At 62.7% G+C, this 26,435-nt stretch overlaps 1 protein-coding gene across 2 annotated transcripts in view; it reads right to left on the bottom strand.

The window, feature by feature from the left end:
* Window positions 1-26,435, bottom strand: part of TAFA5 (TAFA chemokine like family member 5) — a 175,815-nt gene that overhangs the window by 91,905 nt on the left and 57,475 nt on the right. Inside the window, exon 1 of one of the 2 annotated variants that reach the window (XM_081597120.1) lies at window positions 7,830-8,386. The exons of the other annotated variant lie outside the window; for it this stretch is intronic. Coding sequence (XP_081453246.1) covers window positions 7,830-7,920 — 91 coding nt within the window. The 5' untranslated portion in view covers window positions 7,921-8,386. Of the gene's footprint in view, window positions 1-7,829; window positions 8,387-26,435 lie in introns of those variants that run through there. 2 annotated transcript variants of the gene reach the window in all.

Genomic DNA, 26,435 nt, shown 5'->3' with positions numbered 1-26,435 from the left:
GGGCATGTGTGATTGGGGTTGGGACTTCCCGCAGGGTCCTCAGGAACCTTCCAGAACCAGCCTCCTGCCCAAACCGGGGGCCCTGGGGACAGGGGGGCAGCGGCAGAGGGGGCCGCCCACGAGGTCCAGCCTCGGCCCCTTGTGGGACCCACTGCCACACCAGGAGCCCAGGGCCCAGACCAGCTCCATCACTGAGGTCTCACCCCAAGTCCTGCAGGGTGGGGAAGGCGGGCACCACCATGCCATCCACCCAGCCTGAGACCTCGGATCGCTCCCCCAAGCCAGGGAGCCGGTGCCCATGGGACCCACCAGGGTCACAGCTGGTGGACTGAGGCCTCCGGGACGACCACCCCAGGCCCAATAAGGACCAAGTCATTACTGACCAGGCTCCCCAGGGAGTTCACAGCACTGAAGGCGGCCCTCCCAGAGCCGGCCAGGGTCCCCCAAAGCCTGTCCGAGGTGCCCCCGACTGTCCTTGGGCCACAGTGTCCTAGAGGTGGCCAGCACGTGGCTGGAGAGGCACCACCCTGACCATCCCATCCCGCCCTAGGAAGGCCTGAGACGGTCCAGGGTCTCCTGGCCCCAACCTCAACCACCAGGAGCATCCTGGCCTGGACGCCTGAGGTCGCATCACATCTGCAGGGTTTTCATCGGACGGGGCAGGATCCATCTTCTAAGGAGGATTACACGCAAAAAATAAAATGGGCTCCCATGCACCCTGGGAGGGCAGCAAACAAACCGGGGCCCATGGACGGGAAAGGCTGGACCCGGGGTCACCTGCCCCCACGGGTGGGCTGTGAAGACCACTGGAAACAACCACAGCCCTCGGTTTGGCCTGGTCCGACACGTGACTCCATCCATGGGGCCAGGGACTCGCCACAACACCTCACCCGGATCCTCTGGGTCCCCGGAGCATGGTCTGAGTCTGTGACCCACTTTCTCCAATCACGTGTGGGACCTTCCTCCTGAAAGAGAGACTGGGGGTGGGCTGGGTGGTGCCGCCCGAGCTCCCCGGGGCCAGAGGGGCTGGGGCACAGGGCAAGCCTCCCTCCTGTTCCTGCAAAGCCACGTTTGGACAAAGGGTCACATGATCCACAGGGGACCATCCGTAAATCACCACGGACGCCATCAAGGTCACCCAGCCAAGGGCGGCAGGGTGCATGCCGGCGTCCTCAGAGACAGCAGCACACGGCCCAGCTCCTGCCCTGGGCCGTCAGGGCACTGAGGATGGGTGGCGGCAGAACCACGCAGAGGCCATGTTGACGGCAGGAAGCGGATGGCCCTGCACAGCCAGGTCATCCGGGGACGCCCACCCGGCTCCCACCTGCAAGCATCTGCCCTTCCCCTACTAGAAAAGTGACTGCTTCTCTCCCACCACCAACCCCCCAGCTCCACAAAAACACACCGGTGCCTGGAAGGAAGGGGCTGGCCCTTCTTGCCGCTCAGGGTTGCTGCCAGGGGACCGGGTGGACCAAGAACAACCTCCATCCACCGCCAGCCCCTGTGCAGCCAGCTCAGTGGGTGAACCTGCTGGCCGGCAGCCTGGGCCAGCCTCGTGGACAGCATCTCAGCCCCAAGACCTTCCCAAAGGCTTCCTGCCCCCGGGACTACAGGACTACGGAATGCTGAGGAAGCAGGCGGGTCCTGGGTTCCTGCGCCGGACTCTCCAGGGCCATGTGGGGACAGCCCCTGCCCTAAGGGGGGCGGGTGGGATGGGGTTTCACTCAAGCCAGGTCAGCAGCCTCCAAACCCCTGGAGGCTCAGGGCCATCCCAGCCCACCAGTCTCTCAGGGCCCAGGCCTGCTTCTGGCTCCTTCCTGGACCGCCTCTGCCAGGAACACGGCCCAGACCCTCGGTCTGACAGGTCCTGGGGTGGCCTGCAGGGCTGGGCGCATCCCCTGCCCTTTCAGCCGTCCTGGACTCCCATCTCCCTGGGGAAGCTCCTCGCCTCAGAGACGGTTCTGGAGAGCACAGGTTGTGTGGGCGGTCAGAGCCTTTGTGGCGGGGGATGGAGGGCCCTGTCCCTCCCTGGGAACTCCCTGGAGCAAGGCCCAGCGTCCCTGAACGTGCTGGCGGCCGCGGCTGAGGCCTCCCAGGTGGGGAGACCCGGGGAAGGAGCCTCAGCGGGCAGGGAGTGGGCGTGGACCTGGGCTGCAGCTTGAGTCCCTGGAGGGGCTCCGTCCAAGATCAGTGTCCTCTTCAGCTCAGGAAATACGGGCCAGGTGGCCCGTCTGCCCGTGTCAGGACTGCCCTAAGTCTCAGGTCTGTGACACTTTCCATTCTGCCAAGGAGGAGATGGGGTCCCGGTGCTCCAGTGACTTGCCTGATATCACACGTCCACCCAGCTTCCCGATTCCAACGGCCATTTGCACAAGTATGGGTGAGCCACGATCCGGGCACTGGGTCAGCGGGCTACGGGATGTGGGAGGGGAAGGTAGGTACGAGACTCTCAGGGGCCGCCGGGCTCCGGATCCAGGCCAAGAAGAAGAGACAGCGAGTGCACACACTGGCCCGCGGCCCCTTGACCTCTGTGACCTGTGACCTGGGCCTGTCCGTGGACATCGCTGGGCCTCGCTGGATGTGGCCGCTCCGGACAAGGCGGCCCCCAGGGTGCTGGGGGCAGAGACGGGACCCCGGGGGCCTCTCCCGTTTCCTGCCTCCCGGCTGGGTGCTGCTCCCCACGTGTCCTGCGTGTGCGTGTCCATGCAGGCATGTGTTCACATGTTTGTGACCACGTTACACGTGTGAGTGCCTGGGGGCACACAGAGGAACAGACTCAGAAGGAAAGATGAAAGGGAGAGGTCGCAGCGGGCCGGCTGGTCATCAGCACAGCAGGACAAGGACTCCAGGGGTCATTGCGTGCATCTCCAGGGAGCTCTGAGTCCATTCACTAACGTGTGCGAACAGCAGCACTCCTTACACGCAGACGCACAGTGACAACCTCGATGCTTTACGTCACACACGTTCATACTGCACTCGGAATCTCCTGTAACCAGGTACTGACCGGTAAATGCAGAGATTAAGGAGCGGCTTCCCGATCCAAGAGCAAGCTCTCAGTGTATCTCACTCACTTCACGTGCCTACGGACATAACACCTGTGGAGAGTGTTTAGTGAATGTAATCATATCATCAAACCAGTCCATCCTAAAGGAAATCAACCCTGAATATTCAACGGAAGGACTGGTGCTGAAGCTTCAATACTTTGGCCAGCTGATGCAAAGAGCCGACTCATTGGAAAAGACCCTGATGTAGGCAAAGATTGAGGGCAGGAGGAGAAGGGGGCAGCAGAGGATGAGCTGGCTGGATGGCATCACCGACTCCATAGACATGAGTCTGGGCAAGCTCCGGGAGACAGCAGAGGGCAGAAGACCGCTGCACTCCGTGGGGTCACAAAGAGGCGGACGTGACTTCGCAGCTGAACAACAACAAACTGCCACATCACACACACACACAAACTACGTCAGCGGTGCTCCACTGGCAGGCACCCACCACCACCTGCCTCCTGCAGGCCTCGCGGCTCTCCACCAGGGAGGGGACCTGCCCACCCCACACTGGCCCCTCGCTGCTGGCACCCGTGCACAGGGCTACGTCCCCAGGACGGGCAGAAACCCTGCTATAAAACCCTGGTGCTTACGGGTTTGTAAACCAGACCCCGGAGCTGGCGCTCACGTGGTCTGCTGCAGGGTTCCCTGATGCCCTGTTCAGGGTGGAGGCCAAGATGGGGCCTGAAGAGCTTCCAGAGATGAGGGTGGAGAGTCCCGCCGAGGGCAGCCCCTCCCCAGGCGTGATCGCCTGTGTCGGGCCCCGGGGAGTGTAATACCAGCCGGCCAGGACACGGCGCCCTGGCACATCAGCAGAGTCACCCATGAGCAGTCCCTCTCCGCGTTCACTTTGTCCAGCTGTCAGACACTCCGCAACGAGGCTCCCGTTACGGTGAGTGCGGGTTTTAGACTCTGCCACGCGGAAACGATAATATAGGGCGATGAGGAGCCAGGCTACTTCGATGCAGCCCCTAAGTGCCCCCCAGCCGGCCCCACGCCCCTGGCCTCAGAAAGGAGCTCCGCTGAGGGGAGAAAAGGCAGTCTGGCTGGGCCCCTCGGCACGCAGCCTGAGGCTCTGGGAGAAACAGGCAGGCAGGCAGGGTGGGCTGGGCTCGCCCAAGCCGCCTGGGAGGTCCGGGTGGGTGGTCGGAAGCGTCTGGAACTCAGGCCGTCTCCGTCTTCTGCTGACGTGAACACCAGCCCCAGGCCTCTGTCTTGACTCGCCTCGGTCATCACAGCCTCTGAGAACCATCTGGGCACAGCTTGGGCCCCCAAACGCTCCGTTTCTCGGAAGCTCGACACGGGGTCCACAAGCCTTCCCAACCCACGGGGGGCTGCCCGCACGCGTCCGTGCCCTGGAGACACCCATGTGTGTTGTAACTGGGGTAATTCTCTGCTCCAATAGATATGTTTCTGATGGACCCCTGGGTGCCAGGAACTGTGCTCTGTCCACTTTTTAAAATAAACCCACAGACGTAAGAGACAGAGTTAACCCTGGGCTCACTCCTGACCTCGTGACAACAACGGTGATGACCGCCCGGCGCGCGGAGTCACAGCGATTCACAGGAGGCTGCGGAGGGGCTTCCCAGGGGTAAGCACGCTCCTCCCCAGCCTCGGGCTCCCAGAACTCCGCCTCACTCCCAGAATGAAGCACTAACTAAATAAACCAAAGTTGAACCCTGTTTATTCAACAGTCGGCCCTCAGAGCAGCTGCCCGATTCAGAAAGGACCTCTGGAATCAAGGCCGGGTCCACAGCAAGGGTGTCCGGACGTACACACTCATCTCCCGAGACACGCTCTTCCGCAGAGGCTGTGAATCACACGCCCACCCACCTCCCAGCTCTGCGGCCCCCAAAGCAGAGGGAGACGCAGACAGACCTCAGACCCACAGCTGCAGGGAAGAGCAGACTGTTACTGCTCCGGTTACATCAGCAGCGACCCAAGGGCCTGAATCTGCACAGTGATTGAAAGGCTAGGAGAAAAATTCCTTCAAGTCTTTGGTAGAGGGAGATGGAAAATCTTTTTTTCCTAATTCCTGCCGTTGCCTTAAGGCCGTGTTCTAAGACCCAGCGTCACTGGGGAGATAAAAGGAAGTCTCCCCTCTGCCCTCTTGGAGGGCAGCACCACGCGGGCCCTCTGTCCCCCAGTTATGAGGCTGTATTTGAAATTGGCTCCCTAGACGCCCCCCCACCTCATGACTAGTTCACAAACACAGGGCACATGTGGGCTGCATCCAGAGGCAGAGGCCAGCTGGGGCTCCCCAGAGGAGGGTCAAGGCATCCTGAGGGGCGATCAGGAGAAGGCAGGGGTGCCCAGGCCCCAGAAGCCCCCACCCCAGGCTCCGGCCCTCTCTCCCCTGCCCTCTGGGTGCCCGGCCCGGCTGGCCGCCCCAGGCAGGAGGCTCTCACAAAGACCTGCCGGGCCAAGACTGCAATTAGGGACCACAACACGCCTCTCTCTCATGCACAGCCCTATTCATCTTCGCCAACACTGGGAGACACACTGGCCAGAGGGGGACGGATTAGCCACGGGGTGACCCGCATCTCCACACAAAAGGCAGAGTGTGGAAAAGAGGCTCCCCGGGCCCCCCGTTCTTCACCGCTGAAAAAGCCAGATTCAGGGAAATGGCCATTTAAACAGCTCTCTCCCACCCGTCCGCAGACAACAAGCCACAATTGTCTGTCTGCCCGCCTCACTCCCTCCCTGCTGGGGCCAGCGCGCCTGGAAGGAAGTGGCCTGGGGCCTGCAGCCAGAGGGCCCAGGGGTCCCATGCATCCAGGGTGGGCCCTTCCCTCGGCCCCTACCCGGGGCTCCTGACCCCAAAGGGGACCGTCAGGGAGGACAGGGTGCTTGCTCCCAGTCTGACCTTTCAGAGAGATGGGGCCAAGGGCGCTCCACCCTGGGAAGCAGGAATGTGACATTCTTTCAGGATGGACAGACGGCGCTTCTAAGGATTGCAGAGGGCGGTGCAGACAAACTTCCCGGGCCCACTCCGGGCTCCACGCCCCACCTCCTTGTTCCTACACCAGCTTCCAGAGCATCAACGTGCCTCTGGCTGCTCCAGGGTAAACGTGGAGGTTTCTGTGCCGGGCCTTCCAATAACCCATCCTCAGAAAACAGCACCCTCTCCAAGCAAGATGAGGCCCCGAAATCCTGCCCTGCCCTGCACCCAGTCTCTGAATCCAAGAGATAGAAACTCTTCTTATCAAAACATGCGTCTTGACCTTAAGACGCGGGGCCTCAGGAGGACGGCAGGCCCTCTGAAGACAGCGGGACCGGTCAGCTCCCACCGGGCGAGCGAAAGGCAAGGGCTCGGCCAGAGGCTCTCAGAGCTCCCTCTCTCACCACGGCTCTAAGATCACGGGGAATCCGTCTTTACACAGAACAACCCCCTCCCGGGGGGAACAGACAGACAGCCCAGCCCTTTCCACATTAGAAGCAGTGAGCTTCACAGGAGTCACCTTTTTAAAAGATCCCCCTGAAAGCACACCCCAGTGGGAAGGAAGGGTGAGGAACTGTGGTCCACTTGGTGGGCCGAGTCCCCTGGCAGAGGGCGCAGCTGGGATCAGCCCCTGGGGAGCTTGCTAGCCCCCAGGGACCACCCACCCCCAGCAGAGCCAGCCCAAGCCGGTGGGGGAGGGCGGGCCTCCAGTTCAGCAGAAACTCACCAGGCCCTCTCGGGGCAGCCAGGGCCTGCAGCAGCGCCCCTCTCCTCCCTTCAGGGCCTGGACCCAAAACGAGGGGTGGGCAATGGACGCCCGGTCGAAGGAGCAGGTGACGGGTGGCCTGGCCTCCCACACCTACCTGCTTCCGGAGAGCCAGAGGCAGTTCGTTAATTAGGCTGGAAAGCAGCTGAACGCTGCACACCCGTCCTTTGTGAGGAGCTAACGAGGATCCGCCTGCGCTCCGGGCCACGGCAGCTCAGAGATGGGCTGGAGTGCCCTGCCGGCCGGGGCAGCACCGGGCAGCACTGGGGGCAAGGGGCCTGGGGGCCAGGGCATGGCCTCCACAGCAGTGGGCGCTGCTCGGGCCCCGAGTGCCTGGGCTGGCTGTTCCACAAGAGCGGCCGGGCTGAGCCCAGTGCACCCAGCTGCCCTCCGGAGCCCGGGCCTCCGAGCCAGCAAGTTCCCAGGAATCCCCCGGGTCCTCGGGTCGCGCCCACCATGCGAGCCCCGGGGCTCCTTCCCTGGACAGCAGGAGCAGGGCCGCCCCTCCCACAAATGCCTCCATCAACTTGGTCGACTCAACCAAGTCCTAAGAAAGAGATCACTGGAGCGCGAGCCCTGCTCTCAAGCAGGCGAGGAGGACGGGGGGCCGGACTTGGTGCAGGGCCAGGCGCTCTGGCGGGCGAGCCCCTGCTTCTGGAGCCGGCGGGCCACCAGCTCGCCCGGAAGGCGGCGCGGAGAGCGGGGTGCGGGCGCGCAGGCCTCGTCCGGGGTTCCCTCCGCCCGGGCCCGCGCCTGGCCCGTCAGCGTGGAGCGCGGGTGCCATCTACCGAGAGCCGGCGGACAGAGGCCGGGCGCCGCTGCCCAGGAGCCGTGCGGGGAAGGGGAAGGCACAGCAGCCCCGGAGCGGGCCGGGGCCCGGCGGCGCCAGAGGTACCGAAGCCGCCGCGCCCGCGCCGCCCGCCACCTCGGACCCGGGGCTGAGCGCGGCTGCGGGATCCGCGCCGGCCGGGCAGGGCGCGCGCCGGGCGCCGGGGCCCCGCAGTGGTGCCGGGCTGGCCGGGCCGAGCGCAGCGGCGGCGACCGAACGTGCTGGAAGCCTGGCGCGCGGGGGGACAATTACCTTCTTTCAGGAACTGCGCGTGGATCACCAGAACGAGGAAGCCGCAGAGCGCGGCCCCCGCGAGCGCCCAGAGCGCCTTCAGGAGCTGCATCGCGGAGTGCCCACTCGGCCGACGCCCCCCAAGTCGAGCAGCGAAGGTCCAGGCGCCGCATCAGCGCCCCGCCAGGTGCAGCCGCCGCGGCCGCCCGCTCGCGCCCTCCATCCGCGCCAACGCCGCGCTCCGCCGCGACTGGAGGTGCCGCTCCGGGAGCCGGGCTGTGTCTTTTTGGGCAGGGGGAGGGGAGCGGGCGGGGGCGCGGGGAGGGGGCGGGCGGGGCGGGGAGGTTAGCACCGAGGCTCGGGCCGCGGCGGCCGCCGCTCCGGCCGCTCGGCCACCAGCGCGGGCTGCGGGGCGCCGGGGGCCCGGGCGCGGGGGGGTGGCCGCCGCGGCCCCATGAATCAGCCCCACCGCCGCGCCGCCGGCAGGGCTCGGACGGCGGGCCGTGGATTGCGCAACGGCCCGACCGCCGGTCGCCTCCCGCCGCTGCCTTCCTCTCGCCGCCGCCGCCGCCGCGCTCGCTCCGGCCCGGAGCTCAGGGGGCCGCGCTGCCGCCGCCGCCGCCGCCGCTGCAGAGAACCGAGCGCGGGGCCGGGGCTGCGCGCCGGGCGCGGGGCCGCCACACCATCGCCGCCGCCGGGGCCCGCGCGGCCGGGCCCAGCCCGCAGGCAGAGAACTTGCGCGGCCCGATGGCCCTCGAACGGTGCCGGCCTCCGCGTTCCCGGAGCCCGCGCCTCTGCCGCGGCGGCCGGTCGAGGCCCGGCCCGGGTTCCCGCGGGCCGCCTGCCCGGCTGGGCCGGTGGCGGCGGCGGTGGCGGCCGCGCCGACAGGTGGGGCCGGCGACAATGCGCGCCTCGCCCGCGGGACGCCGCCGCTCCGGCCCGTGGCGCGCGCCCGCAGCCCGATCGGCTCGGTCCTTCTCGGGAGGCGGCGGGAGGGGCCGCGCGGCGCTCGGACTCCGGTCCGCGCCCGCCGCCGTCTGCGTTCCTGCCGGCCCGCCGATGCGCACTGGGCCGCGGAGGAGACCCGGGGGACCCCTGCCGCCCTGCAGCGCCCCCGCCTGGCGCGCCGGCGGGTCAGGCGAGGCCGGTCCGGCCGAAAACCGCGGGTCGGGCTCCACCTAGGCGCGCAGGGGCCTCACTGCAGAGGCGGCCGAGGCGGGGGCCGACCGAGCGCGGATCGCGCCCCTGGTGCGCCCAACCCCCCCGCGCTCCACGGCTCCCGGAGGGGCGGGGGCCCGGCCCAGGCGTCGCCACTGCCCAGGAGGGACCCGCGGCGGCTTCTGAAAATCTGCACCTCGTCCTGGAAACACACTCGCTGCACATCCCGGCCCCAGTAGGTGCCATCCTTCAGGCCAGCCGGCTCGGTGCTTGGGCGCCCAGTCAAGCCCAGGGATGCGCTAGATTCAGGAGCGGGCTTTTCCGGCCCGGCCTCCTGCCGCCTCTGGGAAGCGCTGGTATTCGCTACCAGCCTGTTTTCCTCACCAACTCTGAGTCCCGGAGCCGGGGTATCTGTGCCCAGTTCAGAGTCCCAGAGGCCAGTATCTAGGCCTCAAGGCAGTTGTTTTCCTGAATTGAATTTCAGATGCAATTCCAAATGCCCAGCAAAGAGCTTTGGCTGGGGATGAGGGTGGGAGCCTCTGCCTGATCCTAACCCCCACCGTGTGGGGTGGGTAGAGCCCAGGAAAGGGTCCCATCCCCGGAGGGTCCTGGTGAGCCTGAGGCCTGGAGAGCAGACCCCAGGGGGCCCTAGCAAGCTGCTTCCTGCCTGCAGGGACATTGGTGTGCAGGAAGGGAAAGCGGCCAGTCCTGGGAGCGCTGCTGGAGGTCAGGTGAGTCAGGGCCCTCCACCCACACTTGGGGTCACAGACACCAAGTCACTCCGGACCAGCACCAAGGTTGCCGCTGCCTACCTGGCCTGAGGTGCTATGCCAGCCCTAGGTCAGAGGGGAGGCCACCCCTGAAGCAACCCCCCAGGCGGGCTGCGTCACTAGCCAGGACCCCTCCCTGGGGATGGTCCACGAGAGAGGAACACTGGCTCTGAGCCCCTAGCTGGAGAAGTGGCTGCAGCCTCAGACAGGCCAAGCAATTCAGACCCTGCCTTGCGGGTGGCAGGGTGGGTGGGCGCGGCCCTCTCTCCCCTTGCATGGACCCTCAGAGTCCCATTTCCTTTAACAGGCTCCTCCTTGGCCTTCACCCCCAGGCACTTTGCAGGAAACCCCCCTGTAGCAGCCTCTGGGGAGCTGCCCTTCCTAACGGAACAGAGCCTGACCTCCACCAAGGTCAATGGCATTCAGTCCTCACCTGGTGCTGCGCTGTCCCCCTCAGAAGGCTCGAGGATCGCCCGGCGCTTACTACCCCACACCCCCAGAACCCCAAAGGGACCTCAAGCAGAAAGCAAGGCCAGCCTCTGACTTCCTCTGTGCCCACTCAGGTGGCTACTACTGGAAATTTTGAAAATTGCAAGTATTCTCCATTCCCCAGGGGAACTTTTACAAACTAACCATTTCGAAGCTCCTTCTGTAAAGAGAACCAAGAGAAGAGAGTTTATAAAGAGAACTGTGGTGTAAATTTATTTTCAACAAGTGCAACAGGAGGGGCTGCGCCGTGGGGACCAGATTATCCTCCGGCTCCAAGGCCTTCCACAGGGCAGCACGTGTGGCATGGCTTGTGCCCTTAGAGGGCTGACAGTGACAACTGGAGGCCAGCGACAGGCGTCCCCAAGAGGGGATTGGCCGTGCACCCCGCAAAAGCCCACAGCGCCACTGGGAAGTGAGTTCACGGTGTCCGAATGAACACACGAACCGCAGGAGGGGACACCCAGGGTCTGATCAAAGAGATGCGTCAAACAAATGCTAAAGCCACAATGGTGTGTGCGCGCGCTCAGTCACTTCAGCTGGGTCCAGTTCTTTGTGACCGAACGAACTGTAGCCCGCTAGGCTCCTCTGTCCGTGGGATTCTCCAGGCAAGAATACTGGAGTGGGTTGTCATGCCCTCCTCCAGGGGATCTTCCAGACCCAGGGATCAAACCCTCATCTCTATTGTCTCTTGCATTGGCAGGTGGGTCCTTTACCACTAGCACCACCTGGGAATCGCCCCCCTCCCCAACCGGGACTCAAATTGAGGACAGTGTTCAGGCCAGGAAGGGTGGGAAGTCCTGGAGCCACTTGCTGGTAAGAAGGGAAGAGGCTGTAGCCAGAAGTGTTGGAAGGATGTCCAGGGCTCCAGAGCCTGCATGTGTGACCCCAGAGGAGGAAGCATGCCTCCCAGGAGCAGAGGCCAGGAGCTCACAGGTGGGAGTTGTGGAGCGAGCTACTGTCAGGCAAGGGTAGCTCAGGCCAGAGCCACAAGAGTGCTGTCCAAAGAGAGAGGAGTCTTCTGCCTGGGGAGGGGCCCAGAGGGCTGGAGGTACGGACTGGGTGTGGAAGACGTGCCTTTTGTTTGATGTGTCTCTAGCTGAAACTTGACATTCCGTTCAGTTGGGCACGTAGGCAGTAAACACAAGAGTTTAGGTGTAACTGTGATTTTTGTCACTACCAGAAATTGCAGGAATCTTCATATCACATTACAGCTCATGCAGATAGCTTGAAATATCACCCTGACTTCCAATTATGGTTGTCCCACTGCCAGACATTTTTATGTAATGTTTTAATAAGGAAGCAAACATATTACTGTATCAAAATAGGTTTCCCAACATTTGATAAAACTGCATTTCGATATAATTGGTTTTCTTAGTAATCTTGTATGTTTTTATGCTGTTCTGAGAAGGGTTCCGTAAGCATCACCAGATTGCCAAAAAGGCTCATGGGACACCCAGAGCCTGGGGCCTCCTGATCTCCTGAGAAAGGGAGAGTGTGAGAGAGAGGCGAAGAGGGCAGAGTGGACATCTCTGGTCATCCACAGCAGGCAGGGACAGGGGTCAGAGGCAGGACCATCCCCTGGGAGGCGGATGCACAGACATCTCCAGGCTGCCGCTCGCCATCATCAGGCCAGTCAGGAACCTTGCTTGCCCACCAGCTCTGCTGCTCCTCCTAAGGGTGCTAATCTGTCCATGTGCCCTGCCTGCTCCCAGAGAACCTGCGGTCAGCTCCCCTGGTCAAGCGAGAAGCCTGCTGGGTCAACAGGACAAGAGTGACAGTCAGTGACCAGTGACTCTACTCACTTCCGCATTTATTCCTGTCGAGAGGGGAGCTGGCCAGGAGGGCCACCAGCTGTTTGCAGAAAGAGAAGGGAAACCCAAGACATGTGTGCTCTAAACATACGACCCTGGGCGGGGGTGGGGGGGTGGAAATCACTAATGACTCAAAGAAAAGTAAAGTAATACAAATAATAATTCAAATAGCGTCATTCTAGAAGAAATTTGAGAGAATGTGCACTAGTGAAAGAAAATAAGTTACTGTGAAAAAAAGGGAAGGAAAACAAGAAGGAAGTCTTGAGAATCAATAAGACTAACCAACTAGGGGCTCCAGGGGATACCTGAGCAGTAAAACGGTCATGGGTGGAAACCAGGAGTGGAAAGTAAGGGATGCCTCGCAGAACAAGAGAGTAGATGGAAATGTGGGAGGGTCGGTAAAAGCTGGAACATGCAAGGTGTCAAACGTCTCTCTATAGGAAGTTTAAAGGAGAAGGAAAAAGGCAACAGAGATTAGGAAATTCAGACAACCAAACACACATCCTTGGATGGCAGCCCCCAGACTCAGAATAAGTCTAACTCAGACCAGGACCCAAGAAATGCGAGAAGCCGGCAGAATGAAGAGAAGAAAAAAGGTATGTTCTGGGAAGTCAGACACGGACGCTGGGTTTCCCCTAGCAACACAGCTTCTAGAAAACCCCGGAGCAGGTCGTTCGGCGCTAAAGAGAAAAGTTTTAGCATCTAGAATTTTATACCCAGCTAGACCATCTACGCGGTTCCCATTTGAGGGTGCACAAGACTTCAGTTGACAGCCATGTGTCCACAGCAGCAAAATGACCTATGGTGACATCCCAGCAGAAAAAGGAATGGAGGAGATGGATGCAGGGATAGGAGACTGAAGAAAATCTAGCGTCTTTGATTCTTTAGAAGTGAAATAAGCTGTAAAGAATGTGCTTAAAAACACATTAGGCCCTCACACTTGGAAGAATCTCCTTTAACTGGTAACACCTTCACTATAAAATGTTACATCTCTTTCTTCATAGTGCTGGTCACAAATTTGCTATCTTTGCTGAACCATATTTACAAAGTAGTATTGTAAATGACACCGATCTCTGTTTGTTTTAAAATCCACAAATAGACAAAACTCAGAAAAATGTTTATGGTAGAAAGATAAGTACACATCTTAAACCTTGACTTTTTAAACAAATTATACGAAACAAGGGAAGGTATGGTGGTGTAGAAGTGGGCCTTCTGATTTCTCCTGGCTCAGAGTGAGAGGTGCTGAGGCCCTGCCCTGGAACTAGCTCTAAGCCATCATGCATGTCTGACCATTTCCTGACAAGGCTGATCAGAAGCAGTGAGTCAAGGGGTAAACATTTAAGTCAGCACTTACAGCCATACCATTGGGTAAAAATAAATAATAAAAATCACAGCAGGAAGGCCCAGATGATGAACGGTTTTGTCCCTGGGGAAAAGGTCAGGATGTGGGAAAGACCAAGGCAGAATCTTGCTTTCCATTTGTTACTTGATTTTTTTTTTTCCTAACATGTGAGACACTTAAGCTCTGTGATTTGAGAAAACCTAGTATTATAAAAACACTGTAAATGAATTGCATTCTGTCCATATAATGTAATAGTCTGCACTTGTTGAAGAGAACGAAGTGGTATTTATAGAGGGAGATACAGATATAAACAAAATAGAGATGGTCACAGCTATGTTTTTAAATAAGTGTGAACACACTCTAACAACTAAAGACCGTGAGAGCAGGAGGGGCTGGAGGGCTGGCCTTGGCTGGTGGAGAGAGGTCACCTGCGTGGAAGGGAGTCGCGTGGCTTTCTAGGAGGGGGAGGACCTGGAAGACGCAGCAGGTGGGAGGCTCAGGGCCAGGAGACTGGAGTCCAGAGTTCTCAGAGGGGACCGAGTTGCCAGTGAGCGTGCCAGACAAGAAAATGGGAGGCAACAGGCAGAGGAAGCCACGAGGGGGAAGCATTGGAGGGCAGGACTGGGGTGAATCCAGGGCAGCCTAGGGGGGCCGCTGATGCTGTGGGAAGGAGTAGGACTCGGGGCTGAAGCTCTGCCTCTTCTGGGTCCGGGCAGGAGAACAGGCCTGGAGGGCAGACTGGGCCGAGTTGGGGCCTCATCCTCACCTGGGACCAAAGCCAGGGCTTGTGGGGACGGCTGGAAAGGGAGCCCTGTTTGCATGCGTAGGCCTGCGGGTCACTTTAAGGGACCCAGCCCCAGTCAACAAGAAGAGTTAGTCAGCGCAACGAGTGGGTGGGGGAACAAAAAGCAGGGTTTCCCTGGACGCTCCTGCTGCCTGAGGGCGGGCTTGTCCGCCGAGGAGGGGCCGTCCTGCTCACAAGGGGACCCTGCGCTCAACCACCCCCCCACCCCCACCCCAGGGCCCTGGGGTCCTTGGGGGGCTCCAGCTTCACCACCAGACGTGCATCCCAGCAGTCCCAGAACGGAAGGGCGCCTGGACCCAACTGACGCCCAGAGCACACGGCCCCTGAACGGCCGAGGGCACGGAGAAGCGGGCAGGGGAGACCCGGGGCAGCTCCGCAAGGGCGGGGCCATGCTCGGGAATCCCGGCTCAGCCCTCATGCCGTGGAAGCCACGGCACTCCGTGCTCGCAGCAAGGCTGGACCGGGACCACGCGGCTGTCCTAAGGAGAAGAGGCCGTCAGGTCCCCAGGGAGGGCCGCCAGTAACCAGATGGCTGGGCAAACAGTGGGGGAGACACTCGGAAACGGTTAGACGCCGGCGATGGTTTAGAGATGGTTCTGGAAAGGCCTACAGAAGGCCTGGATACTGGGAGCAGATGTATGAGACCGGGGAGTGGGTGCAGTATTTGTTTCAGACAAGCTCAACTTGGGCCCGACTCTGGGTATCTAAGGAGATGCCATCTGGAATCGATGGGGGAGACCTGGGTGGGTGGCGACAAGGTGGGGGCCTCCCTGTGGAGACTTTTGAGGCAATAGGACCAGAGGGGTCAGCTGAGAAAAGATCTGGCGTGGCTTCTAGGAGGTGCTGGGGGGGGGGATCGGGTGGAGTTGGCAGAGACCAGGGCGGGAGGGGAGACCTCAGCGGGGGGCTCGCCCAGCAGTGGGCTCACTCAGTAGGAAAGGTCGCCCACCCTGGAGGGCGCCGGCAGTTCCCAGCCACATGCCGAGCACCTGAGAACAGACAGGACGGCCAGCTCCATCTTCCTGCAGCCCCCCTCCTGGAGCTCCAGATACCGTGTGGAAGCCAGGCCTGTGTGTGTCCAAAGTGGGGTCTTGCTTGCCTCAGCCTTGTCCCCACCTTGGTGACTGCAGCCCCCCACCACCCACAGGCACCCCTCATTCATCAGGGCAGGCCAGACCCTGCGGTCACCAGGCACTCCTAGGGCCGCACGATCCTCCGAGCAGAGGTCTGTGTGTCCACCAAGCACGGCCACACGTCCACTGGTCTCCTGAGCACCTGTGACCACGACCACGTCCCAGGACTGTGCTAAGCACTGTGCGAGGATGCCCGTCCTGCAGATGGGAAGGCTGAGCCCTGAGAGTGGGGCTGCCTGTTTCCGCGCCCACTTAAGCACTCCGGGGTCAAGCAGGGGTGGACCCCATGCCCAGCTGCCCCTCTCAGATCGTGTTCGACCGTGTGACCCTGTTGGGGACACACTCCTGCTCTGGGGAGGGCGATGGTGCCGGGGGAGGGGTCAAGCCAGCAGCCAGGGGGGGCCCTTAGCTTAAGAAAGGGGCTAGGGGCCTGGGCGGGGGCCCCGGGCTCAGGTCAGCAGCTGTGGAACCACTGGCCAGCGGTCAGTCCCTCTGCCCCTCGATCCCTCATGAGTGCTCGGGACTCGGACTAGAGCTAATTGGGCAGATGGCACCTCCTGGACTCGGCCCCCTTCCGTCCGTCCCCTTCTGCACGCATGGAAGGGGCGATGCCCGACCCCAGGGAGGCCGGGGCACGTGCGTCGCTGTGGGAGCCCCAGTGACATGGGCCAGGCCACGCTGGTCTGGGGTCGCCCCAGAATGCAAGCTGTGAGCTCAAGCTCTGATCCCACATGGAGGGCAGATTCCCCGGCAGGGCCGCCTCCTCGGTCCTTTATACCCGGTGTGGCGGGGGGCAGGCGGGGGCGACCAGACCGTGTCTCTAGAGCAGAAGTGAGTGGGGCCGATGCAGGCTGGAGGGGGGATGTGGCGGATGTGAAGGCTGCTAGCGGAGCCAGGGCGGCAGGGATGCTGGGGCGGGGGCCAGTGTGGATGTCCGTTCTCCGCTGGGCTGCAGGATGGCCGGGGCCAGGGGCCAGGCTCAGCCTCCAGCACACTCAGCCTGTGTGGTCGGGAGTGCTTCCTCTCTCACTCTCATTTCTTCTGTGGGCACCCAGCTCCCCCAGAAGTGTGTGATCTCAGCGAAACCCCCTTTCCTGTCACCCACAGGCCAGCACTAAGCCCCCGTGCCCGGCACCACGGCCGCTCACGGTGAGCGCCCAGGCCCTCATCTCCCTGCTCGAGGGCCCCTTGCTGAGCCCCTGGTGTCTGAGCTGACCATCGTCCAGGCTCAGGCAGGAACCACGGGCTGAGCCCTCCTCCTGCGTCCTCCCCCAGCCCCCAGAGCTGTGGCCGGGCCTCTGAGGGAGCAGGGCTGAGCCCTGGAGCTTAGCAACACACGGACCTCCCCACTGGTGCCAGGTGCCGAGGAGGAACTCAGAGGATGTTGGGGGGGGGTGTGGGAAGGCGGGCGGGAGTCCGGGGCTTCACGGAGCAGCAGACGTGCCCCCTGCAACGACAGTCTCCAGGGCCCAGCGGCTCCCCTTGTCCAGCCTTGCAGCAACACCTGTGCGCCTCCGGTCCCCGCCCTGACCGCTGCGGCCCCGTCCTCTCCTGCGAAGCCCCGCCTGGTCACCGCACGCAGTAGCCCTCACTCTCACACCCTAGGTGAACTTGATACCTCCCCTTCGCTCAACGCATCTCCTGATGAGCCCGGAAGGGAACTGCTGCCCATGGGGGGAGCCTGGCGCTCCGGGTCCCCAGAACACCTACGCACATGCTGCCCTCCCGGGCCCTCGGGGGCTGGAGGAGGCCGGAGTGTGGCCAGCTCACAGAAGCCAAGTGAGCGGCCACCTGCCACTCTAGGAAGCAAACAGGGAGGTTCTGGTTTCGTTTAAAGACAGTCAGTTCCTGTTGAAGAGTCCTTGAGGCAATATAGTCAAATTCAAGAAGTCCCAACCCTAAATCTGAAAATCACATCCTCAGAACACCTGGAGCTGACTGCGGCTGTCCAACGAGGCACACAGGACTTGGGGAGCCTCTCTTTATTAATAACGAAACCTCTGAAACCAGAAAACAGGAGTGCCTTCCTCCAGGGAGGAGTGATGGTTGCAGCAGAACCACGGGACTGGACGCCACATGGCAGGTAGGAAGGAGGCGACGGGATCCACCGTGCCAACAAGCACGAGACTCCGAGCCACAGAGGCGGGCAGAGGAGGGCAGGAGAGCAGACGGGGCAGCCCCGGCACCAGTAGCGGGACTGTGGTCACAGCGGGAGCCCTGCCCTGGGCCCCTTATCACAAGTGGTCCTCACAGTGACCTCCTGAAGCAGAGGTCCCCCACTTGCTGCTGAGGAAACAGAGGCTCAGGAGCTCAGGACCTGCCTCGAGACAGGCAAGGAGGGGCTGGGCTAGGGCTGGACCACCCGGCAGCCCTCGCCACCAGAAGAGGCTGTAACATCCTCAGAGCTGCTTCATCTCTTCACCCATCCATCACATCCATCTGTATATCCATCAGTCCACCCCCCACCATCCAGCTCTTCATCCTTCCATCCATCATCCCTCCATCTGTCCACCCACCCATCCATCATTCATTCCATCATCCATCCATCCATCCACCCACATCTCTATCCATCTACCCATAAGTCTTTTGTTCTCTCTACACAACTGCACATCCTATACATCCATCCACACATGTGTTCATCCATCTGTCCATCCACCCACCAATCCTTCCATCCATCTAGGCATCAATCGCTCATCTATTCATCCATCCATCCTTCTATCCACCCATCTGTATTTCCATCCATCTGTACATCCATCAACCCACCATCCATCACCCATCTATTCACTCATCCATCATCTATCATCCTGTCCTCCATCCATCCATCCATCTATCTACCTATCCATATTTCCTTCTATCCACCCAACTATCCATCCACCCATCCATCTATTCATCTATCTGAACATTCATCATATCTATCTATCTCACATCTATTCATCTACCCATCCATCTACCTGTCCACCAATCCATTCATCTGTGTTTCCTTCCATCCTTCTATCCACCCATCTGTACATCCACCCATCCCCTACCTGTGTCTGACTCTGGTCCAAGCAAGGAGCATCCAGGCGGGAATGAGACCCAGACCCTTTCTCCAGAACCTTCTCCTGGAGGAAACAGACGATGGTCCTGGGCAGTCCCAGTCCGGGGAGGCACATGCTGTGATTAGGGCCAAGAGGGGCTTCCTGGCGGCTGAGCACGGGGCTGGGTGGACGGCAAGACCGAAGTCTAAGAGGACTGAGGACTTCCAGAAGCTGAGAGCCCAGAATAACGAGGCTTCTATGCAGACCAAAAGGTCTCCACCTGAGGGAGAAAAATGCCAGGTTCGGCTCAAAGCAGGCGGAGCCAGCAGCGGGGCAGGGCTGGCCCGGCCTTCTGAGAGCTCCGGTAGCTGCTGCTGGGGCTGAGCATCTTCTGCTGCTCAGGCAAGAACCGGAGGCTTCTCGGCCGCCGCTGTGGTGACAGGAGCCGGGTCTGGGATCATCTCTTCCGTGCACATCTGGGAGCCCATCCCTGCAGCCGGCACTGAGGGGGGCCCCCACACGTGGCCTCCAGAGAGGGTCCTCACATGTTCCCGAGTCCGACCCAAGCCCGAGGCCACGGGCGCATCCGGGGCTCCAGACAGTCTCCCGCCTGCCCCTGACCGTGCCCAGCATTCCCCAGAGACGTTCCAGCCTGGCAGAGGCTGGTTCCTGCTCCATCCCATCCCACCACCCCAGGCTCCAACCCCTGACGAGCATCCTACCCCAGCCACTAGGAGGCAGGTCACATTATACAGACACTGGCTGGACCACACGCGACAAGGGAGCTCTGGCCCCCAGCCCGCCCCACAGCCATCAGTGACCCTCCACTTCCCTCGTTTCTTTTCCCGATTCCAAGTCAGGACCAACCTGAGGAGCCAAACATGTCCCTAACCACTCACAGGGACGCCTCGCTCTGATCCGCAGCCCAGCCAGCCCGGGCCCGGCCTCTGACCAGCCCCCGGAGGCCGGCCTTCATTCTCCAGGACAGCCATCCCCACCCCCAACGTGCCCAGGCGCTGGACACAGTCTCTGCTCCTTCCCCGGGGAGCAGCCTCCCTCTGTCCCCACCAGGCGGAGCTCAGCTGCCCGGGTCGGGGATTGTGGGCCTCCCTCCGACTCACCGCCTCGCCTCCTGACGTCCGTCTCTCACCTCCCAGCTACTCTCTCCAGGCAACTCCCAGACCATGTGCAGGCCCATCCTCACCTCGGGCGGCTTTGGGGAGCCCAGGCCAAGACCCCGTCTCCCGGCAGAGCGCTCTTTCTAAGGAGCACAGCCGGGGAGCCGTCTGCACAGCCCTCCCAGCAGTGCCAGGCTCAGGAGCCCGCAGGAAGGAGCCCGACATGGTCCTGGCAGGGGCTGCCCAGGACCGGTGGGTGGGAGAGCCACCTCCACACACAGCAGGACACCAGCCGGCCGCTGCCCCACCCCAGGGGGCTCCTTGCCCTTGACCTCTGGGCCCGCAGAAGCTGTCCATCCAGGAGCCGACACGCTGGCGCGCCTGCTCCGTGAGCTGGAAGCAAGACCAGATGTCCCAGGACCACTGCTGCCCAGAGGGCGGCCACTCCTGCTGCGGGTGGGGGCTGCTCCAGTTGTGGGGGCAAGAGGTGACGAGAGCCAGGCCTCGCCTACGCCCAGGAGAAGCCCCTTCTGAGCACGCAGTGACCTGTCGAGCTGCTCACCTGAGGTGCCTCCGGGATGAGCAGGCCCGCCGCCGGAAGACCCTGCAAGCATCACTGCCCAGCATCCTGCGTCCAGGGACTCGGGCGTCCGGGCCGGCTTCCCCCATCCCCGAAAGAGTTCAGTTCTCATCCCCCGTGCTGCCGGTGGGGCCAGACAGACCGTGCGGGGCTCAGGACACTGCCCCTTTATCCTCCCAACCTAAACACCCACTGCGATTCCCTCTGGAGAAACGTGCAAATGACCCCCGGGGTGAGGATCGGCCGCTTTTCTGCTGGCATCCTCACGGAGCTCGCACAAAAGCCGGCTGAGACTCCGAGGAGGAGGTGGCAGCCGACACTGTTTGCCAAATGTCAGAGAAATGGCTGAAGGTCAGGGGCCACGGTCTGGCTGGGGGGAGGGGAGGCCAGATCCAGCCTAGCACTCAGTCTGGAGGGGGTTGTGCCCCCGGGACGTGGAGCTGTCCCAGGTGCCGGCCTGCGGTCCACCCAGGGCCCCCAGCACCACGCCCTGCACAGAGAGGCTGGGTCAGGAGAGGAGCAGAAAGGCCGCACCGCCCAAGGGCAGGGCCCCGGAGGCCTGAGGAGTTCTGCAGAGTTTGGGAGGGACCCCCTCTTGCTGTGGAGAAGCAGTCGGCCCCATGCTGACCCCCGATGACCAGACACACACCTGCGGGGCAGGGCCCAGAAATGGGGTACCATGGCCCTCGAGGCTGTGACCTGGCCCTGGGGGTCCCCATCCTGCGTCCAGGCTCTACCTCCTAGGGTGTGACGCCCACTCTGCAGGGGAGGCTGGGATTCCCGCTGAGCTGCGGCCAATGCCCACCCCCTGCCCCCAGAGTCACAGGCCACCCTGTAGGGTCCGCAGAGCTGCGGGGGGACTTCCCTGCATCCCACGCACCTCACTTTTCAGAAAGGGACTCCAGGGTGAGGATTTGGGGGTGTTAACAGCAGTGGCAGCGGGAGCAACGTGCTGACCTTCACTTGGCGTGTCCTCTGTGCCCCGGGTCTGGTCCAGTTCCTGCCTCAGCCCCAGGTGAAGCGAAGTTGCTCAGTCATGTCCAACTCTTTGCAACCCCATGGACTATAGCCTACCAGGCTCCTCCGTCCATGGAATTTTCCAGGCAAGAGTACTGGAGTGGGTTGCCATTTCCTTCTCCAAGGCCCCAGGAGGTAGTTACTATTGCTAATTCCTGATGAAAAGAAATGGGGGCTGTGCCGGGCGGGACCCCCGGAGGCCATCTGCTGAAGCCCACCCCGCAGCCCCTCCCAGGTCCCCCGGCAAAGGGACAGAAATTACCTGGACTGCATGCAGCGGGTGCGAGGCCCGGGACCTGACGCTGAGCAGCGACGCCAAGAACCAGCACATCAGCGGCTAAATAAGGTCAGAGCCCGCGTCAGAGCATCAGAAATGGCTTATTGATTTTAAAAACGTGGGGGCGCCTTGTTGGCGAAAGTGCTTTATTACACCTGCTGCGTCTGGAACTTTCCAGCGGGACCGTCTCCTCCTCGGTAATAACAAAAGTCCATCATTCCAGCTCGGGTCAGCCTGCTGACTCTCAGAGGAGCGCATGAGGGAGTGGGTGTCAACATCCTATAAACTCTCAGGTTTACAAACTGACAAGGCTCTTGTTTCTCATCCACGGCTCCCCCGTCCCCAGAGGCCACGGCCGGGTGCCCAGAGGCCCGGGGGGCAGGCACCTCTGCAGAGCAGGGCAGGGCCCAGCGTGGACACCAGGCCCTCGTCGCACAGCCTGAGGCACACCTGGGACCCGAGGTGGAGCCTGAAAGCCAGGGTCACAAACCAGAACAAGGACCCGAATACGCACGCGGGTGCCCGCGAGGGCCTGGCCCACGAGGCATCGAGGGTCTGGGTGCATTTTTCAGCTCGGTCTGGGAGAAACACGCCCAGTGCTGCCTGCCTGCTGGGGGCTGACGCCGGCAGCCCCCGCTCACTTCTGGGTCAGCCTCACTGTCCACGGGGCAGATGGAAGGCTCCAGCATCCTGCCTTGGGACCACGGGGGCCCAGCAGGGGGCTGTGTGCCCGTAGGGACCCCCGGGGAGGAAGCCCCCGCAGCCACCGCGGGCTCTGTGTTTCAACCTCTGAGACAGAGGACATTCCGAGTGCTCCGCCCAGACAAGCCCTCAGCGGCATCAACGTCTCGCAGAACCACCAAGAGGAGGGCACGGACCCCGTGACGGGCCAGGCTGCGCGGGGCGGACAGCTCCCCGACAAACGGGCGGGGGCGGCGTCCTCTGTCTGCATCACATGCACCTCCCCGTCCACGCCTCCCTCCCAGGACCCACATCTGATGCTGCTCTGAGTCCTGCGACAGCCACGCCCACAGGAGCCCGGTGTGTCCCACACGCGGCCCGTACCCCGGGATGCAGGGGTGGGCTCGGGACGGAACCCGTGTGTCCAGGAGCCACAGAGAACAGCCAGGTGCCAGGAGGGCTTTCATGGCCCCTCGGGTCTCGGGTGCGCCCTCTGCTAAGTGGTGGGGGCCCCGAGTCCACGCTGGGCAGCGCTCCCCTGGGGCTGCCCCCACTCTGCTCACGCGCCCACCCCTCTGGCTCCCGGGTACCCGGCCGTGGCCTCCGTGACGCGGGGGGTGCCGAGGATGAGAGCTTGGGTGCTTTGTCAGGGTCCTGATGGATCAGTTGCTGAGGACGTTGGGGGGCCGGCCTGGGACCAGCCTGGAGGGCCACGGGACACGGCCCCAGGAAGCGGTGGGCCGTGAGTTAGAGTCACGGCATCCCGCTGAGACAATGGGGACGCCCCTCCTATGGGGATGGAGTTGGGCTCTGCGCTCCCACCGTGAAGGCACCACAGCCGGGCAGGTCCAGGGTCCCAGGAAGGAGACTGTGGGTGTCGCCTGCTGCCCAGATGCTCGTCGGTGAGGCTCGGGGGCCTCGTCCCTCTCGAAGCCCCAAGGCACTGTGCCCGTGGCCTGTGCCCCTCCTGTCGGCCCCTCCTTTGGACCTCGCTCCGGTCACCCCAGTGCGCTCGTCACCCCCCAGGGTGGTCCGCCCCACCCGCCTTCCTGTTCATGCCGTGTCCTCGCCTGGCTGCGACTCCGTGTCCCTGACTCCTCCCAAAGGCTCAGCTCAGACCGGCCCCTGGTTCCCGGGACAGTCCAGCCCTTGGTCCCAGAAGACCCATCTGCGGTCTGCAGGGTCCGCAGCACGAGGCCAGACACCTGCTTGCCTGGAGGTGGGGGTCTCTGCTCCCTGGGGAATCGAGACCACCCTCCTGAGAGCATCCATCATCTTTGGCTTCAGAGTGGATCTGTTGCTGGGGGCCCATGTTGGGTGACAGAGTGCCCACTGCCCCGGGCAGCCGGCTGCGTGACAGATGGCACAGCCAGGGGCTCAGATGGGGGCTCAGACGGGCGGCCTGCCCCCTCACCGGCCTGGAGGCCCGAGGTTCAGGCGCTGCTGGCCCGGTTCCGGGAGACGGCTCTCCTGCTGGGCTCCTGCAGGCTGCACACTGCTGTCTCTCCCTCACCCCCCGGCGGGGTCCCCACCGCAGGGCCTCGTCATTTCCCACTGCCATCACGCTGGGGTCAGGGCTGCAGCCTGTGACTCTGGGGACACGATGTGGTCCTCACACAACACGTGCGAACTGCATCCTCAGCCCTGAGCAGCTGCTCACACGCCTGCCCTCGGAGCCTGGCGGCCCTGAGTGACACCCGCAGGTGGACCGAGCCTCTCCGGTCTGTCTGGCCCACGTGGCTGGCAGGCAGGGTCTCTCTGGACCTCAAGAGTGACCAGCCTGGCCCTGGCACCTGCTCACGCTGCGGTCCTCACTACCCAGTCCACATGCCCCCGGGGCCTCTCCTGCCCTCCGCTTCCAGATCCCACCTCCACGTCGTGGTCAGGACGCGAGCACTGCTTGGCCAGATGTATAAACACACACAGGACAAAGACTCCTCTCCAGCCGCCACCAATCCTGACAGCCACCCTCAAGCCCTCAAGCCGGCCCCACAGGGAGCGTGGAGAGGACCCATATGGGCCCCGACTCCGACTAATAACTTCATTATGGGCTTTGAGGCCACGTCCCTGTAAGTAATGGGCTGCTTGGAAATGCAGACGATTCCGGCTCCGGCACCCTGAGAGGCGCGAGGGCTATTAGCGCCCATGATGTCAGCCCCGGAGAGGGACGCCTTCACGTCTAAATTTAATTTGCCCGGTGGAAAACGCGCGACTTTCAGAAGCACCCAGGGCCAGGAGCAAATGAGTGTGTGTCACCGAGGAGCTGGCGACGATTTGCCAGCTCCCGGCAAATTGAACATAAGCTGACATTACAATGCAGCCGCAGAGAGAGCGGGACGCACTAATGACCGCCAGAATGGTGCGGGGCGGCGTCGGGCGGGAGAGGGCGGGCCTGGCCCAGCCTCCGTCCATCCGTCCGTCCGGGAGATCCTGTCCACCCACCAAGCTTCCCCAGGACCCTGTGCTGATCCTTCGGGTGGGCGGGTGCCCTCTGCCCGGGGCGGGTTAGAGGCGGGATGCTTCTGCTGGCGGGATGTGGGGTACTCTTCCCTCCAGGAGCCATAGGCCAGGCGCGGCGGCTTGAACGGCACACACTCACTGTCCCCCAGTGGAGGAGGCTGGAATCTGAGGTCCGGGTGTCCCAGGCTGGTCCCTCCCGAGGCCTCTCCTGGGCTGGAGCCGCCGTGTCCACCGTCCCCACGCAGTCGGCCCCCTGTGCGTGTGCGTGTCCCGATTCTCTTCCAATAAGGACGCCGGTCCTGTGGGACTGGGGCCCCAGGCTCTGGCCTCATTAATCACCTGTGAAGACCCGCGTCCGTCTGTCTGGGGACACGGTCAGCCCAGGACTCCTGGCCCCCGCCCACCTGCTGTTTCTCGTGTTGTCACCCGGCCGTGACCCCGCACCACCCGCCTCTGGTCCCCTGACCGTGGACACAGGCGCCCCGCTGGCTCCCCGGGCGCTGTCTTCCTCCAGCTGGGGACCCACTCACTATGCGGTCCTCTGCTCCCCTGCAGGACCTAGCTGGGAGGGGGTGCACGACCCCCAGAGCCGAGGAGGGCCGCCCGGGGGTCCGCAGTGTCTGCAGCTCCCTCTGGGCTCGCTGGGGCTCCCGGACTCCGCCCCAGATTCCTGGTCCTGTTGGCCTCCCTCCCTCTGCGAGGGTGCTCAGAGCTCCCGCAGCGCCTGCGAGAAAGAAAGGTCACCCTGCAAGGTCGCGGCAAGGACTCACAGAGGCCGAGGGCACCCCTGCCCTCCTGCCGCCCGCCGTGCACACACAACTCCCCAGGCCACCTCCCGGGGAAGTGTGCTGGTTGTTTTCTGAGATTTTAAGGCAGAACTTGAACCTGGGATCCCAGGGTCCCCCCTGAGGCATCAGGGGTCTCTCTCACACCCATCTCCGCAGGTAGAGACCCTCAGAAGGGCGACATTATAGCAAACACACACCAGCCTTTCTGCCAGAGGACCTGGCTCTCAAAGGAACCCCAGCCCCAGACACGCAGGGCTCCTCCCCACTCCCTGTGGCCTCCCGCCCCGCAGGCTGGCCTGGGGGCGCCCCAGGTTCTCAGGACTGCTCATCCCTCCCCCGTATCTACAGAGCGCCTGCAGGGCTGGGTGGGGGACACAGCTGACTCGGCCCCCAAGGAGAGAACGCATGATCTCACAGGGGCACAGCACGGCCCAAGGCGATGTTCCACACAGGGCCGGGGGGTGAGAGGGCACGGCCCATACAGCGGGAGGAGGTGAGCGGAGGCTGTGGCGGGAGGTGGGGATACCCCCAGGGGGTGCGGCTGGACCTGCGTCCTCTCAGCAGTTCTGGGGAGCAGCAGGCACAACACAGGAGAGTGGGAGCTGCCTGTGACCCGCTGGGCGTGGTGCCAAAGGGGCCACCAGAGCCCCGCCCCACGCGGCCCTCACCCCCAGCCCCATCAGTAGAAAGAGCTGATCACAGCCTTTGCATGAAAGACTCCCCCACTTCAAATCTGGGCAGGCCCCTCAGACTCAGATGCTGCCAGCCTGGGCACCTGGAGAGGAGCCTCTGGCCATATGTGTGGATACAATTCTGGGCTGGCCGTGAGGTCCAGTGGGGGCCCTGGGGCTGCACCCCCGTGCGCATCATGGGTCTGGGCCAACCACTCAGAGGGGGACCCACGCGCAAAGTGCCTCCGCGTCCTGGAAACTAACTGGTCTCCGGGTCGCAGGAAGTTGAGAGTCCTTTCAGGACCTGTGGCTACTTCCCAGCGGTGACCAGCACCCAGAGGTGGGATGAGGGTGACAACCAGCTGCCCGGCCCAGATGCCTCCTGTCAGATGCTAATGGGAGGCCCCCGGTGGGCTGCACATGGAGCCGGGACCAGCGGGCAAGGAGACACAGACGGCAGGAGGCCCCGTGCCCCTGTGGCTGATCCCCCCGTGGGTCCGTCCCCCGAGC

The sequence above is a fragment of the Giraffa tippelskirchi genome, chromosome 4, assembly GCF_054371585.1.
Source record: "Giraffa tippelskirchi isolate mGirTip1 chromosome 4, T2T-mGirTip1v1.2.pri, whole genome shotgun sequence".
Taxonomy (NCBI): Eukaryota; Metazoa; Chordata; class Mammalia; order Artiodactyla; family Giraffidae; genus Giraffa; species Giraffa tippelskirchi.
Note: the sequence above shows the minus strand (reverse complement) of the source record. Positions and strands in the feature narration are given on the sequence as shown.